The sequence below is a fragment of the Cetorhinus maximus genome, chromosome 19 (assembly GCF_964194155.1).
Source record: "Cetorhinus maximus chromosome 19, sCetMax3.hap1.1, whole genome shotgun sequence".
NCBI classification, from domain to species: Eukaryota; Metazoa; Chordata; class Chondrichthyes; order Lamniformes; family Cetorhinidae; genus Cetorhinus; species Cetorhinus maximus.
Window position 1 is genome coordinate 74,799,148 of NC_135897.1, and position 18,044 is coordinate 74,817,191.

At 45.1% G+C, this 18,044-nt stretch overlaps 1 protein-coding gene across 1 annotated transcript in view; it reads left to right on the plus strand.

Moving 5' to 3' along the window:
- The window catches only part of col4a3 (collagen, type IV, alpha 3), an 83,289-nt gene extending 73,478 nt beyond the window's left edge, over nucleotides 1-9,811 (plus strand). Inside the window, exons 26-28 of the mRNA XM_078564449.1 lie at nucleotides 569-683; nucleotides 1,215-1,387; nucleotides 7,765-9,811. Of these exons, the coding sequence (XP_078420575.1) occupies nucleotides 569-683; nucleotides 1,215-1,387; nucleotides 7,765-7,840 (364 nt within the window). The 3' untranslated portion in view covers nucleotides 7,841-9,811. The remainder of the gene's footprint in view (nucleotides 1-568; nucleotides 684-1,214; nucleotides 1,388-7,764) is intronic.
- Nucleotides 9,812-18,044: the final 8,233 nt, after the last annotated feature.

Genomic DNA, 18,044 nt, shown 5'->3' on the forward strand with positions numbered 1-18,044 from the left:
GGGAAATGGGGTCAAGGTGGGTGTATGGAGTTAGGATGCAGATCAGCCATAAATGGAATGGTGGAACAGGTCTAGGTGCTAAACGGTCCACTCATGTTCCTCTGTTCTGAGGGCAACATGAGGGTTCTACAATTGAGCTTTGTTTCCCAGGTTGGGGAGGGGAAATTAGTCAGTATTCCCACTCCTAATCACTACCCAGTAACCCCTACTGGAAATTCAAATGTCCGAATATAGATTGAAGAAAGGATTAGTCTCAGTTCCATTTACCAACAATGTCTTCCACCTTGATAACCACAAAATTAAACATTCACAAAGAGAGGACATTTTTTTTTCTTAGGAAAAGGTAATTGTTGCCTGATTTAATATATTTACGCTTTTTTTATAGTACAGTCCACTGATAACTTAGTCATTTTTCACACTAAGAAACTAATTTGTCCATTAATTTCAATTATGTAAACACAAGAATTCAGTGCTAAATAAATTACCTTAGTCTGATAATATGAGTTAAATGACTTTGAATTAAGAGTAGGCCATATTATGCCAACAGTAAATGTGTCTTGTTATCTAGATGTATCGTTTGTGAAAGTCCTGCAATGGTCCTAGCTGTTCATAGTCAAACTGTTCAGATCCCACCATGCCCGAGGGGCTGGACGTCCTTGTGGATTGGCTATTCCTTTGTAATGGTATGTACATGAACAACAACAACAGCTTGTACTTATACAGTGCCTTTAGTAGTAAGGCATCCCAAGGCACTTCACAGAGATGTTATAATATATAAATTTGTCACCGAGTCACATTTGTCTTGTCTGTGCCTTATTATATCACTATGGTCACCCTACTGTCAGTAAGTCAGATAGAGCAATGTGGCAGTTCCTGTTCTTGTCAATTTTGTACTTCTTTTTTTATCCTTTACTGAAAGCCTGAAATATTTCAGTCTTCTGTCTGACTGAGAAGAGACCTCACTGTCTCACTTTGTGGTCAATAGGCTAGGAGAGGTTGGAGGTAGATATCTTCCTTCTCATCACATTGTCATATTGGAGATGGCCATGAGGTGATGCAGGACAGCAGCTTAGTAATGACTCTATCTTCCATTTTCCAGTTTACTGAAACAACTGCTTCCTCTACTGTTTCCCACTCTGAAACTATTCTCTCTGATCTGTACTTTTGTGATTATTTTTTGAAATGAATGATATTCTTTCTCCCCCCACCTCCAGCACAGAAGCTCAGGTGCAGAGGGATCAGGTCAAGCATTGGCTTCACCCGGCTCATGTTTAGAAGAATTTCGTGTTGCGCCCTTCATTGAATGCCATGGGAGGGGAACATGCAACTATTATGTAAATACCTACAGTTTTTGGCTGGCGACGTTGGATTCCTCACGGATGTTCAGGTATAAAATCAGTACCTCAGAAAGATTTATGGTGATTGTTATGTGTGAAATAGAATTTATTCTCTGCTCCTTGCATGTGTAAAATCATAAATTGAAACATGGGTTTATCACTTTTGTAGGTGAATGGAGATTCTTTGTGGGCCAGATTATTATGCGAACAAGTGATAATGTGCTGGATACAGTAGTTGGCTGATGCCTAGTGAAAGACTATAGACTAATTTTTTCAGCCTAATATTTTTTGACGTACTTTATTTGTTTCAAGTTAAGGGTATTGTAATATTTTCTAGTACCTACAGAAATTTACGCTGAACAGTTTTGAAGAATCAATGGAAATGGAATTCATCTTGAGCAGTAACGGAAAATATTTGATTGCAAATTGGCAGCATGTTTTACACCTCATCCAATATTCATTCTCATTGGAAAATAAACTCAGGGGAATGTAAAACAGGCTGCCAATTCGCTATCAACCCTTCTTAAAATGTATTTGTTCATGGGATGTGGGCATCACTGGCAAAGTCAGCATTTATTGCCTATCCCTAATTGATCTTGAGAAGGTGGTGAGGAAATGCCTTCTTCTACTGCTGTGGTCCATGTAGGCACATAGTGCTCTAAGGAAGTTCCAGAATTTTCACCCGGCAACAGTGAAGGAATGGCAATATAGTTCCAAGTCAGGATGGTGTGTGGTTTGAAGGGGAACTTGCAAGTGGCGGTGTTCCCATGTGCCTGCTGCCTTTGTCCTTCTAGGTGGTAGAGATCATTAGCATCTTGTAAATGGTACACAGAGCAGCCACGCTGCACTGGTGATGAAGAAAATGAGTGTTTAAGGTGGTTCATGGGATGCTGATCAAGTGGGCTGCTTTGTCCTGAGTGTTGTTGGAGCTGCACTCATCAAGTAAGTGGAGAGTATTCCATCACAATCCTGACCTGTGCCTTGTAGGTCGTGGACAGGCTTTGGGGAATCAGAATTGAGTCACTCGCCGAAGAATACTCAGCCTCTGACCTGCTCTCGCAGCTATTTATGTGGCAGGCCCAGTTAATCTTTTGGTCAGTGGTAACCCCCAGGATGCTGATAGTGGATTCAGCGATGGTAACGCCCTTGAAAGTCAAGGGTAGATGGTTAGATTCTCTCTTGTTGGAGATGGTCATTGCTTGGCACTTGGCACTTGCCGTAAAGCAGGTAAGTTTAAGGGACCAGGGAAATTGACAGGCCAGGGGAAGGTAAGTGTCTTAGGTAAGTAAATAGGATTGGGGGTTTGGGGGTGTCCAGAGGTCAGGGGGTCTGAGGTCTGGTGGGGGCTCCAAGGTTGTTGGCGGGCGGGGGGGGGGGTCCAAGGCCTGGGGGGTGTGGACCTCTGAGGTCTGGGGTGGGTCCGAGTCTGAGGTCGGAGTGGGGAAGGGGAGAGGTCCGATTCTGTGGTTGGTGCGGGGGGGGGGGGGGGGGGGGGGGGGGTCCTAGTCTGAGGTGGAGGGGCAGGATCCAGGGTCGGTGGGGGAGTCCGAGGTTGGGGGGGGAGTCCGACTTCAAGGAGGGTCAGAGTCTGAGTCCAAGGTCGGTGGGGCCGAGGTCCAAGATCAGGGGGCAGGGGTCCAAGACCGAGGTCGGGGGGGGGTTCCAAGCCTGAGGTGGGGGCGGAGCAGCAAGGTCCGGGGTCCTAGATCGGGTGGGGGGTCCAAAGGTCAGGTGTTGAGCGTCGGGTGGTCAGAGGATCCGAGATCGGTGCGGGGGGGATGTCCAGAAGTCGTGGGTCATCCAGAGGTCAGGTGGGGGGGAGTCCAGAGTTCGGAAGGGTCCAGAGGTGGGGTGGGGCTGTTTCAGAGCTCGGGGAGGTGGGGGGGCACAGCCTGTCCAGAGGTCGGGGTAGGGGAGCAATCAGAGGTTGGGGTTCCAACCAAGGCCTGAGTGGGGATTCCGAGGTGGGGGGGGGTGGGTGGGGGGTGGGGGGGTGGCGGTGTCCGAGATTGGGTAGGGGGGATCTGATGTCGGGGATGGGGGGCTGAGGTTGGTGTGGGGTGGGGGAGGTGGGTGTGTCGAAGGTCGGGGAGGGGTTGGGTGGGTGGGGGAATCCTGTTGAGGGGGGGACGGGGATTGTGGGGGAGTCCCATGGGGTGGGTCTGGGTCTTTACAATAGTTACCCAGAAGTTAGAAGAGGTTTTAATTCTTCTAACTTTTTCTGGGTAACTATTGGTGTAACCCAGCGGAACCATGGAAGTTTGTAATTCAAAACGCACTTTCAGATAGTTCCCAGCGCAGCACAATTACCCAGAGGAAGTTAGCACTTCTGGGCAATTGCCTGGAAAGTTGCCAGAGGGATTCCCCATCACATGTTTGGGGTACCTCCAAATCCGACGCTGGGGAGCGCAGGAGTTACAGGCCTCAGAGCTCAGAACATGCTGAGCTGCAAGTAATGGATTACCTGATGCATGGCCAGACAGTACACCCACAACTGGTGGCCAGTGCTTAACCATGTACATGTGGGATTATTGAGTAATCATTATGTTGATAATATGGGAGAACTGAATTGATGGGAGTTCATAACCAGACTCTGACAGGATCCCACATTCCAGACCTTTAAATGCCCACAAAGCAACTAGCAGCAAGATAGAATCCAAGAGACTTCCAAACAGTGCAAATGAACTTTTATGTACAAATGCCAAACTAAATACAATGATTGTACGCCCATGCCACCTGTGTGCCTTCACAGTCTGCTAAGGTCTCCTGCTGAGGCGGAGGTGCAGCCTCCTTGGCCTGACCTGCTGGAGGCAATGAGGTCACTGGCAGAGGGGAAGTCGAGTGGCAGGGAATCATTGGAGTGTCATGGGACGATGCCCCCAGGGTGCCTAGCTGGCGGTCCACCTCCCTGTGTGTGCCTGACGGCACCTCCTTGAGGAGAAGAGGCACCTTGAGGGAGGCCCCAGCCCCTCTCGCTTAGCCACTGCTGCACTAGTCTGAGCACACATTCGGCAGAAACTGTGTGTTCTGCTGGACCTGGGTCTCCAAGGCAGCCATCGCCCATGGAGGTAGCCACGTGCTTGCATGCCGGAGCCATGATGTCAGACAGAAAATGGATACACTCCTTCAGCCTTCGGTCCAATCTGCGCACGGCCTCTGGCATCTCTGCCTGTGTCTGCATTTCCAACAGGTCTCTTAGAGCCAATCCAGAGGCTCATCATATGTGTGGGGCTCAGCAGGGGCATGGTCTCCAGCAGCCCTCCAAGTGTCAGAGGCATTGACTATCACTGCCACTGCCAGCTGTGAACCTGTGTCAGTGATGGGCTCACCAGATTGTGACCCTGAGCTTACTCTAGAACTTGGGCCTACCGAGGTGACTGTATCTGCGCTGGTGGAGGGTGCAGGTGAACTACGTGACGTTGCATCCTCTGAGCATTCTGAGATATCCTCCTTAGAGGTGGGTTTGGGGCTGAGACTGTGGCTGGTCCAGGTTGCTGGCTTCACTCCGCTTCTTGCTGGTACCTGGAATGGAGAAAATAAATATTTAGTGATTGACTGATAGGCTCCTTATTTAAAGCGATGTGTTACTCTGTTCAGACTGGAGGCATCCTCACTGCCTCCCTGGGGAAGTCCTATTTCGCCCTCAGCACAGGCACATTCCTGCTCCTCCCCGGCTAGCTCTGCGGCCATCTCCTCGAAAGAGGTTCTCCATTGCGGTGAAAAATCCATGAAATGACCGAAAATTCTAAGTCCTGCTCCTGAACTTAGCATTTTCCATCTTCACAGGGGTGGGACTGGAGTTGGGCCAGGGTTTGTGCATGCGCAATGCATGGAGGCAGTTGGCCATTTAAATCACCAGCTGCCTCAACTGAAGTGGGATTTTGGAAGAACAGGAGTGTGGAATTCAGAGTTTGCAGGTTAGAACAGGTAAGAAGAGGTCTGAACATGGTGAATAACCAGGTAAGGTAAGGTATCTCTTTAGATAGGGTCCCATTACACCGTTGAAAGAGATAAAACACCCTTTGGGATTATTAAAAGTGAACATGATTATTAACTTTTTACGCACAAAATCATTGGAACTGTCAAGCTGTCAAAGAGTTGTCCAGCTGTCAAAGAACTGTTCAGCTGTCAAGGAACTGTTAAAGAGCTGTCCAGCTGTCAAGGAAATGTTCAACTGTCAATGAACTGTCCAGCTGTCAAGGAACTGCCCATCTGTCAATGAACTGCCAAGGAGCTGTGAATACGAACATACAAACATATGAATTAAGAGCAGGAGTAGACCAATCAGCCCTCCAAGCCTGCTACACCATTCAATAAGATCATGGCCGAACTGATTTTAACCTCAGCTGCACATTTCTGCCTACCCCCAATAACCTTTCACCCTCTCACTTATCAAGAATCTATCTACCTCCGCCTTAAAATATTCAAAGATTCTGCCTCCGCCGCCTTTTGAGGAAAAGAGTTCAAAAGACTCAAAGCCCTCAAGGAACTGTCCAGCTATCAAGAGAATGTTAAGGAGCTGTCCAGCAGTCAAGGACTGTCCAGCTATCAAGGAAACTTGAAGGAGTTATCCAGCTGTCAAACCTATCCAGGAAGTGTCAAAGAAATCAAGGAAGTGTCAAAGCTATCACTATACAGGAAATGTCAAAGCTGTCAAGGAACTGTCTAAGGATACTAGGTGAGTTAGAATGGAGGGGGTAAGGGCAAAGGGTGGGTGGTGGGGGGCATGTTCCTTGACAGCTGGACAGCTCATTACAGTTCTGGTCTCCTTATTTAAGGCAGGATGTAAATGTGTTGGAGGTGGTTCAAAGGAGATTTACTAGATTGATACCTGGAATGAGAGTGTGTTGCCTTATGAAGAAAGGTTGGGCAGACTGCGCTTGATTCCACTGGAGTTTAGAAGAGTGAGGAGTGACTTAATTGAAGTATATAAGTTCCTAGTCAGTCTCAAAAAGGTGGACGTGAAAGAATGTTTCCTCTTGTGGGTGAGTCCAGAACTGGGACAGATCAGCCATGATCTTATTGAATGGCAGAACAGGCTTGAAGGGCCAAATGGTCTACATCTGCTCCTATTTCTTAGGTTCATATGTTCATAGTTCCTTGACAGCTGAACAGCTCTTTAACAGTTCCTTGACAGTTGATCATTCCCTTGGCATAAAGGTTACGGGCCAATGGGGTGGGTAGAGGGGCACTAAGTTGGCATGGGGGTATGGGCACCATGGGGAGTGGGTGGGACATGGGTTGGCATGGGAGTATGGGGGCCATGGGGTTGGGTGGAGGGGTATGGATTGGCATGCATGGGGAAGATGAGTGCGCAGGGGGATGGTGAGGGCTGGAGGAATGTTTTTGTTTTACTATTTTATTTAAACACAATGCCAGGGACAGAGGCAGACCTTGCATCCAGCCCACCTCGGCACCAGGCAGTATGCACATTCATTCCAGAGTCATCCTCCCCTATTCCTATTTCACCCCACACACCCACCTCCACACACCTGACCAAACATCCGACCTGCAGGTGGACATTTTTAAAGGTCGGTTTCATTGAGCTGATCCAGGGATGAAAATCTGGGCCTTGGATCGCCTGATGCCCTCATGAATGTCAGTTTGCAGTGAGTAGACGGTGCATAAACATTGGCAGAGTGCAGCAGATCATTCATCCTCTTCCTGCACTGCTGAGTATTTCTGCTTTGGACCCATGGGTGCTAACCTCCACTGTGACCTCCACCCATGTCATCATGATAAGGCGGGAGGGCCTCCTGCTGCCAGCCTGGGAAAACAGTACCTCCCGCTTTTCCTGAACGGCCTGGGGGGAGAGTCTCCAGGAGGGCTTCATTCAACCGTGGGGCCGCACTGTATGTTCAACTCTACCTTTTAAATATGGCACCTGGACCTTTGACCCCAATAGGTAACGGTGGGGACAGAGACTCCCTGTCTTCCTCTGCCACGAGATTCGCCATGCACTGCACAGATGCATAAGTCATGAACTGAACAGCACAAGATCGCGCATGTTCAGCTGTCCCACCCTCCAGTGGAAAACACTCTGGCCAGGATTTTACGGCCCCCGCAGTGTGCCTCCCCACCCACCCTCCCCCGCCGGTGGATGCAGCGAGCCATTTAAATCTCCATTCAGTTCGGTGTGACTGTAACATCCCGTCGGCCGGGATGGGCCGTCAAATCCTGGACTCTGACTTCCACTCCCAACTCCGAACTTAGACTCCAGAACGGAAGATTCCACCCCTCACTTCAAACTCTTTCTACTACAAGTAGTGTATATGGTGCTTTCCTTCAAAGGCTTGCAAACACTAAATCATTGTCTCCATTAACCCAGAAGCTCTAGTTGAAGTCATGGTTCGCCCATTTATGAACTGAGCATAATTACAGTACTAATGAGAGGAGCCTACAGAAATTCTTTATATTTATATTGCAGGAAACCGAGACCACAAACACTAAAGGCAGGAGAATTGCGATCCATAATCAGCCGCTGTCAAGTCTGCACAAAATAAATGTGGACTCAAAAGGATAAAATGGTGCTGTTCCTAATCATGTTTTAAAATGTATTATTATGGCGATGAAGATGATCAAACGTTATTTTATGGTGCTGATGAGACTCTAGCAAACGCAACCAGTAAACCTGCCACTTTGCTACTGTTGGTAACATTTACAAACACACTCACGTCAACAAAGTAACTAGTCGTCAGTAAAGTAATGGTGCTGTTACCAAGCTTGGCAAAACCTCTGCCACTCTTCTTTCCTAATGATAAATATTGTAAGCATCTTATAGAACAGATGTGGACTCCACTGATCTTCACACCATAATAAAACCAGTGTAGGACTTTGATAGAGCATCACACCCTTATCATTTTCAGGCATCTGATGATTTTAACAAATCTTTGGCCTAATTTGTGAGACGACATGATAACTTTGTGCCATGAGTACATTACACAGATAGTGTTTATTTAATAATGTGTGCGTAATATAGATAAATGATCTGAGCCCCATAAATCAAATAAGCATTGACTTTGTAGAATAAAGAGCATTTCATGTCATGGTTACCTATATATTTTGGTAGTTATTCAGGTTATAAGTGATATCCAGTGGAGCTCAACCCATTTGAAACTGAGACGAGTGGACCCAAACTGGTTTCTCCTAGAGCTCTCAGCTACATCAAAGCCTAAATTCCAGAGATGAAATCATTGTCACCCAGGGCCTTGTATATTATTGTGCAATAATGAGATGCATTGAAAATTCAGGCAAGAGGAGAAAACCTTTGCCTAGAATTGGAAGGTTGTTTATGGAGAAACTGCCAATTAGCACATGCAGATTTTTTTCAGAAACCTTAAATGCTGAGATAACGCATAACCAAAATATAAATCTTTATTAAAACAAGGTATGCTTTGTATTTTTAATTGTGAGAAAATTGTGGGTCTGCTTTCATTTAAAGCAAATGTACATTAAGTAATTAACCCATCAGTTCCATGCTGAACTTCATTTTCTAGTAGATTGCTACACACCTCTGCTCTTTATCTTGAACTATTCAAAGTACAGATAATTTGATGGGGGCAAGTTCCTTGTTTGAATGCTTCTACTTATTATGTCAAGAATGCAGTAACTGTGAAGAAGGGCTAATAGGAGCAGCACCAGGACACAAGATGTGGGCGTCGCTAGCTAGGCCAGCATTTATTGCCCATCCTTAATTGCCCTTAAGAAGGTGGTGAGCTGCCTTCTTGAACTGCTCCAGTCCATATGGTGTAGATACACCCATAATGCTGTTAGGTAGGAGGTTCCAGGGTTTTGATGCAGCAACAGTGAAGGAATGGCGATATAGTTCTAAATCAGGATAGCGTGTGGCTTGGAGGGGAATTTGCAAGTGGTGTTCTCATGCATCTGCTGCTCTTGCCCTTCTAGGTGGTAGAGGCCAAGGATTTAGAAGGTACTGTCGAAGGAGCCTTGGTGAGTTGCTGCAGTGCATCTTGTAGATGGTACACACTGCTGCCACTGTGCATCGCTGGTGGAGGGACTGAATGTTTAAGGTGGTAGAACGGGTTCTGAACAAGCGGCAGCTTTGTCCTGGATGGTGTCGAGCATCCTGAGTATTGTTGGAGCTGCGCTCATCAGGCAAGTGGAGAGTATTCCATCACACTCCTGACTTGTGCCTTATAGATAGTGGACAGACTTTGAGGAGTCAGGAAGTGAATTACTCTCTGCAAAATTCCCAGCCTCTGACCTGATCTTGTAGCCACAGTATTTATATGGCTGGTCCAGATGAGTTTCTAATCAATGGTAACTCCCAGGATGTTGATAGTGGGGGATTCAGCAATGGTAATGCCATTGAACATCAAGTGCAGATGGTCATTACCTGGCGCTGTGTGGCATGAATGTTACTTGCCACTTATCAGCCCAAGCATGGATAATGTCCAGGTCTTGCTGCATATGGACACAGACTGCTTCAGTACCTGAGGAGTCGCAAATGGTGCTGAACATTGTGCAATCATCAGGAAACATCCCCACTTCTGTCTAAAACAGATTACTTCATTGCCTTAAAATTACAATTTTTGTAGTTATATATGAGTTAAAATGTATTCTTTTAGATGGTAATCTCTAGTAATTTCCATGGGGGGTCTCTCAAACTTCCACCTTGATTTCTGCAGATTAACAGAAACCCCAGAGAAACATGTAATTAGCAATTTACACCAATGTTCCGGAGTTTCTGCCAATGTTATATCAGGGCAGCGTGGAATACCCACAAAAATTCTACCCCATTTTTTATTTAGTTCCTTTATGAGTTCTGTCGGCACAACAGTTTTTATGTTATTCCCTTTTATGTTGGATGCCAATATCTGTCGTCTTCTGATGCCACTCACTGCTAATATCATCTGGTACCAACTAACAGCCAATACTGCAAACTAATTTCTCCCAGGTAATACGGTGGATACTCAGCCAAGAATACAGAATAATTTATTACCCTGTTGTTAACACCATTTGGCAATGTTTTCTCCAATTCAGTTCTCCTCTTCCATTCTAGATTAAGCCTTTACCATCACAGAATCACTGCAGAAGAGGCCCTTCGGCCCATCGAGTCTGCACCGACACATGAGAAACACCTGACCTACCTACGTAATCCCATTTACCAGCACTTGGCCCATAGCCAAGTGCTCATCCAGGTACTTTTTAAAGAATGTGCGGCAACCCATCTCCACGACCCTCTCAGGCAGTGCATTCCAGACCCTCACCCTCTGGGTAATAAAGTTTTTCCTCACATCCCCCCATGTCCCCTGCCCCTCACCTTGAACTTATGTCCCCTTGTGACTGACCCTTCAACTAAGGGGAACAGCTGCTCCCTATCCACCCTGTCCATGCCCCTCATAATCTTGTACAGCTCGATCACGTCGCCCCTCAGTCTTCTCTGCTCCAACGAAAACAACCCAAGTCTATCCAACCTCTCTTCATAACTTTAATATTTCATCCCAGGCAACATCCTGGTGAATCTCCTCTGCACCCCCTCCAGTGCAATCACTTCCTTCCTATAATGTGGCGACCAGAACTGCACACAGTACTCCAGCTGTGGCCTCACCAAGGTTCTATACAGCTCCAAAATGACCTCCCTGCTTTTGTAATCTATGCCTCGATTGATAAAGGCAAGTGTCCCATATGCCTTTTCACCACCCCACTAACATGCCCCTCCACCTTCAGAGATCTATGGACACACACACGCCAAGGTCCCTTTGCTCCTCAGAACTTCCTAGTGTCATGCCATTCATTGAATACTTCCTTGTCAAATTACTCCTTCCAAAGTATATCACCTCACACTTTTCAGGGTTAAATTCCATCTGCCACTTATCTGCCCATTTGACCATCCCGTCTATATCTTCCTGTAGCACAAGACACTCAACCTCACTGTTAACCACTGGCCAATCTTTGTGTCATCTGCAAACTTACTAATCCTACCTCCCGCATAGTCATCTATGTCGTTTATATAAATGACAAATAATAGGGGACCCAGCACAGATCCCTTTGGTACACCACTGGACACTGGCTTCCAGTCACTAAAGCATCCTTCTGTCATCACCCTCTGTCTCCTACAACTATGCCAATTTTGAATCCACCTTATCAAATTACCCTGTATCACATGTGCATTTGCCTTCTTTGTAAGTCTCCCATGTGGGACTTTGTCAAAGGCTTTGCTGAAATCCATATAAACTACATCAACTGCACTACCCTCATCTACACACCTGATCACCTCCTCAAAAAATTCAATCAAATTTGTTAGGCATGACCTCCCTCTGACAAAGCCATGCTGACTATCCCTGATCAAACCTTGCCTCTCCAAGTGGAGATAGATTCTCTCCTTCAGAATTTTCTCCAATAGTTTCCCTATCACTGACGTGAGACTCACTGGCCTTTAGTTCCCTGGCTTATCTCAACAACCCTTCTTAAATAGCAGAACCACATTTGTTGTTCTCCAGTCCTTTGGCACCTCCCCCGTGGCCAGAGAGGAATTAAAAATTTGGGTCAGAGCCCCTGCGATTTCCTCCCTTGCCTCCCTCAGCAGTCTGGGACACAAATCATCCGGACCTGGAGATTTGCCCACTTTCAAGCCTGCCAACACCTCCAATACCTTGTCACTCCCTATATCAATTTGCTTAAGAACCTCGCAGTCTCTCTCCCCGAGAAATATTAAATATTTCATGGTGTTATGCTGAAATTAAAACCTATGATAAGTTACAAGTTATAATCTCGAAACAGTAACTGCAGTGGTGAAATGATCTCAATATATCAACAATCTGATGTTGTTTTCTTCATACAAGCTTCATTACTTGTATTTAAAACATTAATGTAATAGTTTCATCAGAACATATAGTATGTACTCCTAGTTTTTTAAACCTGAAAGGAATTTTGATTGTGTTATTTTCAACAGTTTAAAATGATCTTTTTAGACGTTAACAATATAAAAAGGCAAACATGGCACTTTAATCATTTGCTATCCTTGGGCTAATGTGGTGACAGAGCATTTTGAAATTAGTAAGGTATTATTGGGGAGTGGGTAATGCTGATAATTTCACATTCTTGTGTACATACACTGATTTCATGGAACCGGTGTTCTTATGTAAATTTTTTTTTTTAAATCGCTACTTGTTAAACAAATAAAACTGACTTGATAAAGCCAATCCAGTCTCGGATAGTTCTGTTCTGGTCACATCAAATAAAAATATTGCCATTCATTTGCCCAGTCATCAGCTATAACTTCGGGCAGAAAATCTCCAAAAACCCCAGAGAATCTTCCATTGATGTTACGGTGGACAATCAAGAAAAACCTCAGTGGAAATGCAACTTCCATAGCTCAGAGTGACGTGTATTACCTCTTCAGAGAATAAACAAAGCCTTTCCTTGTTAGGGTATGTTTTCAGTATATAAACAAGTCAAACTTAAGTCGTGGGTGCTGAGCTTCAGGAGTCTGCAGCCCAACCCACACACACTCTGTGTTTGTGCTATAATGCAAGGTCAGCTCATTTAAATAGTGGCACAGTCAGTGCTCCTGGTGTACAGGGCTTGATGTTCTTTAGAACAAACTTTACCAAGAGGCTGGAATAATCACACAAATACTGTTCAAGGGGAGTTGGTCACCCTTAAAAGTACGTGGAGGGCAGCAAGGGTGGATATGACAGAAGAGATGTGGGCTGAATGGATATTCTAGAAATTTTCCTTACAATTAATTTTGGGGATCAGGGAATATTTATTTATGCAGAATTTTTCCTTAGAAGATTCAATATGTTCCGTGATAAGGTAGGTGTACCTGATCTGTAGAAGATGGATGAATGGCCTTACCTCATTCATGTTAGTATAACAATTCAGTCAAAAAGGGAATAGAGCCAGAGGCCTGGTGGACAGCTAAGATGTTTCAAATTTTTTCAAAAGGGAAACAGAACAAGTCCCAGGAACTATAGACCAATTAGCTTAACATCAGTGGTAGAAAAGATAATGCAATCCAGTGTGTCTAGAAATTGAAAATATAATAGTATAGTCAGCATGAATTTCAAAAAGGAAGATCATACTTGACCAACCTTGTTGAATTATTTTAAGAAATAACAGAATGAGTAGACAAGGGTAATTCAATGGGTATAATATATTTGGATTTTCAAAAGGTCTATGATAAACTCAAGACTAAAGCCAGAGCTTGTGGAGTCAGGAGTTAGCAAGCTAGCTACAAACTGAAAACAATAACAAAATGTTAACGATAACTCCATTGACTGGCAAATGTGATGTTCCACAGAGATCAGTGCTGGGATCAATGTTGTTCACAATTTACATTAATGATTTAGACTCGAGAATTAGAAGCACAATTTCAAAATTTGTGGATGACACCAAATTGGGGGATGTAGTTAAAAGAAAATGACAAAATACTGGAAGACATTACTAAAAAATAAAATCAGAAAATTCTGCAAATATCCAGCAGGTCTGGCAGCATCTTTGGAGAGAGAAACAGAGTTAGCATTTCAGATCAATGACCTTTCATCAGAATTCATCATTGATTTCCAGCATCTGCAGTATTTTGTTTTTGTAAGACATTAATCAGTTTGCGGAATGTGCATGTAATTGGCAAATGAATTTCAATATAGATAAGTGTGACGTTATGCAATTTGGTAGGAATAAGGAGGCCACATATTGCTTGGATAATAAAAGTCTGAATGGGGTAGAAGAGCAAAGGGATCGAGGGGTACAGCTACACAAATCATTAAGAGTAGCGATACAGATTAATAAGACCATAAATAAAGGAAACCAAGATCTGTGGTTCATTTCTAAAGGGATAGAACTGAAAATCCAAGAAATTATGTTAAACTTTGGTTCGACCATATTTGGGAGTGCCACGCAGTTTGGCACTGTGAAAAGTTCTGTCTCCAAATTATAAAAAGGATATGAAGACATTGGAGAAAATGTAAAATACATTCACCATTTCTTTCAGAACTGAGAGGATATACTTATCAGAAAAGGCTGAAAAGGGTGAGGCCCTTTTTCCAGAGGAGAGGAAGCTGGGGAGTGACCTGATGGAGGTCTTTAGAATAATTAAAGGATTTGACAGGGATAACATAATAAAAATGCTTCCACTTGAGGGTAAGCAAAAAATTAGAGATCATAAATATAAACAATGAAGCTATTGGGTATCAATAAGGTTACACTAAAGTCCTGTCATTCATGAACCTCATTCCCACGAAACCTCGCAAACAGTGAAATCGCAATGAACATGTTTTTCAATGGAACAAACACAGAAAATGCTGGAACAACTCAGCAGGTCTGACAGCATCTGTGGAGAGAGAAACGGAGTTGATATTTTGAGTCCGTAGCAGGTGGTAAGAATGTAGAACAAATTACCACAAGTAGTTGAGACCTCTTAAATATATTGTTGCCTTCACTCTTCTTCTCTTTCTTATGCAGTCCCTCGAAATTAAGGATGACTTTCTTCCATTCCATTTTGATGGGTTCTGAGATGGTTGATAATCCCAATGCATGATCTGCCGACTCTGCCACATGGACAGGTCGTGCTTGAAGAGTTGGGTAGATAGGTTATTTGGAGGTTTGTGCACTCCCTCTGACACCTCGACTTTGCCTCTGCATATTCCCGACAAAGTCTCTTGGTGTACTCATGTCTTCCCAAATGAGCATTCTCCATTTTGGTCGGTCATAAGCCAGGGTCTCTCATGAGCTGATAGGTTTGACTTCTTCAGTACATTCTTAAACCTTTTCCTCTGTCCTCCTGGGAGTCTCCTGCCATAACTGAGTTCCCAGTAGAGCAGTTGCATCGGAAGTCTGGACAAAGCTAGACATAGACAACAAAATTAATCATCATCTCCAATGTGCCAGTTCATCCTTCAGGTGACTGAGAAAAAAGAGTACTTGAGGACCAGGATCTCAAACCCGAGACTAAGGTCATGGTTTACCGGTCACCGGTGATCCCCAAACTTCTGCATATTTCGAAGATCTGGACAATCTACAGCAGGCGCCTCAACGCATTGGAGAAGTACCACCAGCTGTACCTTCGCAATATCCTCCAAATCTGGTGGCAAGAAAGGCAGTCCAACAGCAGTGTCCTCTCCCAAGCCAACTTGCCCAGCACTGAAGTACTAATCGCTCAAAACCAGCTCCGCAGGCTCATTTATCACTCCACCAGCCTCCGCATTCAAAAGATCATCCTCCGCCATTTCCGCCAACTCCAGCATGATGCCACCACCAAACACATCTTCCCTTCACCCCCCCTGGCAGCATTCCGTAGGGATCGTTGCCTCCGGGTCACCCTGGTCCACTCCTCCATCACCCCCTACTCCTCAACCCCCACCTATGGCACTTCCCCATGCCCACGCAGAAGATGCAACACCTGCCCCTTCACTTCCTCTCTCCTCACCGTCCAAGGGCCCAAACACTCCTTTCAAGTGAAGCAGCATTTCACTTGCATTTCCCCTAACTTAGTCTACTGCATTCGTTGCTCCCAATGCGGTCTCCTCTACATTGGAGAGACCAAACGCAAACTGGGCGACCGCTTTGCAGAACACCTGCGGTCTGTCCGCAAGAAAGACCCAAACCTCCCTGTCGCTTGCCATTTTAACACTCCACCCTGCTCTCTTGCCCACATGTCTGTCCTTGGCTTGCTGCATTGTTCCAGTGAAGCCCAACGCAAACTGGAGGAACAGCACCTCATCTTCCGACTAGGCACTTTACAGCCTTCCGGGCTGAATATTGAATTCAACAACTTTAGATCTTAAACTCCCCCTCCCCCCATCCCCACCCCCCCCATCCCCACCCCGTTTCTTCCCCCTCCCTTTTGTTTTTCAATAATTTATATAGATTTTTCTTTTCCCACCTATTTCCATTATTTTTAAATCTACAACTGGAATACCTTGTCAGTCTTTCCACCCCACCCCCACTAGAGCTGTACCTTGAGTGTCCTGCCATCCATTCTTAATTAGCACTTTTCTTAGGTAATATCACCACCTTCAACACCTCCTTGATCCTTTTATCTGTGACATCTTTTGATTATCTGCTCCTATCACTGCTTGCTTGTCCCTACAACCACCCCACCCTCAACTTCTCTCCCCCCCGCCCCCCACCTTAAACCAGCTTATATTTCACCCCTCTCCTAACTATACTTCAGTTCTGTTGAAGGGTCATGTGGACTCGAAACGTCGACTCTTTTCTTCTCCACCGATGCTGCCAGACCTGCTGAGTTTTTCCAGATAATTCTGTTTTTGTTCCGCAGGGCAGGACATGCCTCCGCCGACCTTTTCGGAAAAATCATTATTAAATATTGATCATTATCACAAAGTGCTTCCTAATATTAGTCCTGCATTTTTGTGAAGCTTGAGACTGCCGTTTTGAACAATCTTTTGGACTGATACAGAATGGTACCATAATGTCAATGAAATTTTGGTTTAAAGTAGTGATCTGCGTGAAGGATGAATACATTCTCTGAAACTGTTTTCAATCTAATCTTGCAAGAGAGGAGGTACTAGCAAGTTTAGCAGCCTTAATAGTGGATAAATCCACAGCCTGGATGAGATGTATCCCAGGCTGTTAAGGGAGGCAAGGGAAGAGATATCAGGGGCCCTGGCTGTAATTTTCAAATCCTCTCTGGCCACAGGTGAGGTGCCAGAGGACAGGAGGACTGCTAACATTGTCCCATTATTAAAAAAGGGAGGAATGGATAGACCAGGAAATTACAAGCCAGTCAGTCTAACCTCAGTGGTGGGGAAGTTACTAGAAAGAATTCTGAGGGACAAAATATACCTGCATTTGGAGTGACACAGATTAATCAGGGATAGACAGCATGGGTTTGTTAAGGGAAGGGACAAATTTGATTGAATTTTTTGAGGAGGTAACCAGGAGTGTTGATGAAGGTAATGCATTTGATGTGGTCTACATGGACTTTAGCAAGGCTTTTGATGAGGTCCCTCAAGAAAGTAAGAGCCCATGGGATCCAAGGCAAAGCGGCACGTTGGATCCAAAATTGGCTGAGAGGCAGGAAGCAGAGGGTGATGGTAGAGTGATGTATCTGTGACTGGAAGTCTGTTTCCAGAGGGGTTCCACAGGGCTTGGTGCTGGGGCCCTTGCTGTTTGTGGTGTACATAAATGATTTGGACTTAAATGTAGGGGGTATGATCAAAAAGTTCGCAGATTAAACGAAAATTGATAGGTGGTAAATAGCAAGGAGGATAGCCGTAAACTGCAGGAGGATATCAATGGACTGGTCAGGTGGGCAGAACAGTGGCAAATGGAATTCAACCCCAAAAAGTGTGAGGTAATGCACTTGGTGAGGGCTAACAAGGCAAGGGATTAAACTATGAATGGTAGGACCCTGGAAAGTACTGCAGATCATAGGGACCTTGGTGTCCATATCCATAGATCCCTGAAGGTAGCAGGGCAGGTAGATAAGATGGTTTATTAGCAGAGACATAGAATACAAGATCAGGGAGGTTATGCTAAAACTGTATAAAAAGCTGGATAGACCAAAACTGGAGTACTGCATGCAGTTCTGGTCACCACATTATAGGAAGGATGTGATTGCCCTGGAGAGGGTGCAGAGAGGATTTACCAGGATGCTGCCTCGGCTGGAGGGTCTAAGCTATGAGGAAAGATTGGATAGGCTGGGGTTGTTTTCCTTGGAGCAACTAAGTTTGAGACGGGACCTGATAGAGGTGTATAAGATTATGAGGGGCATAGATA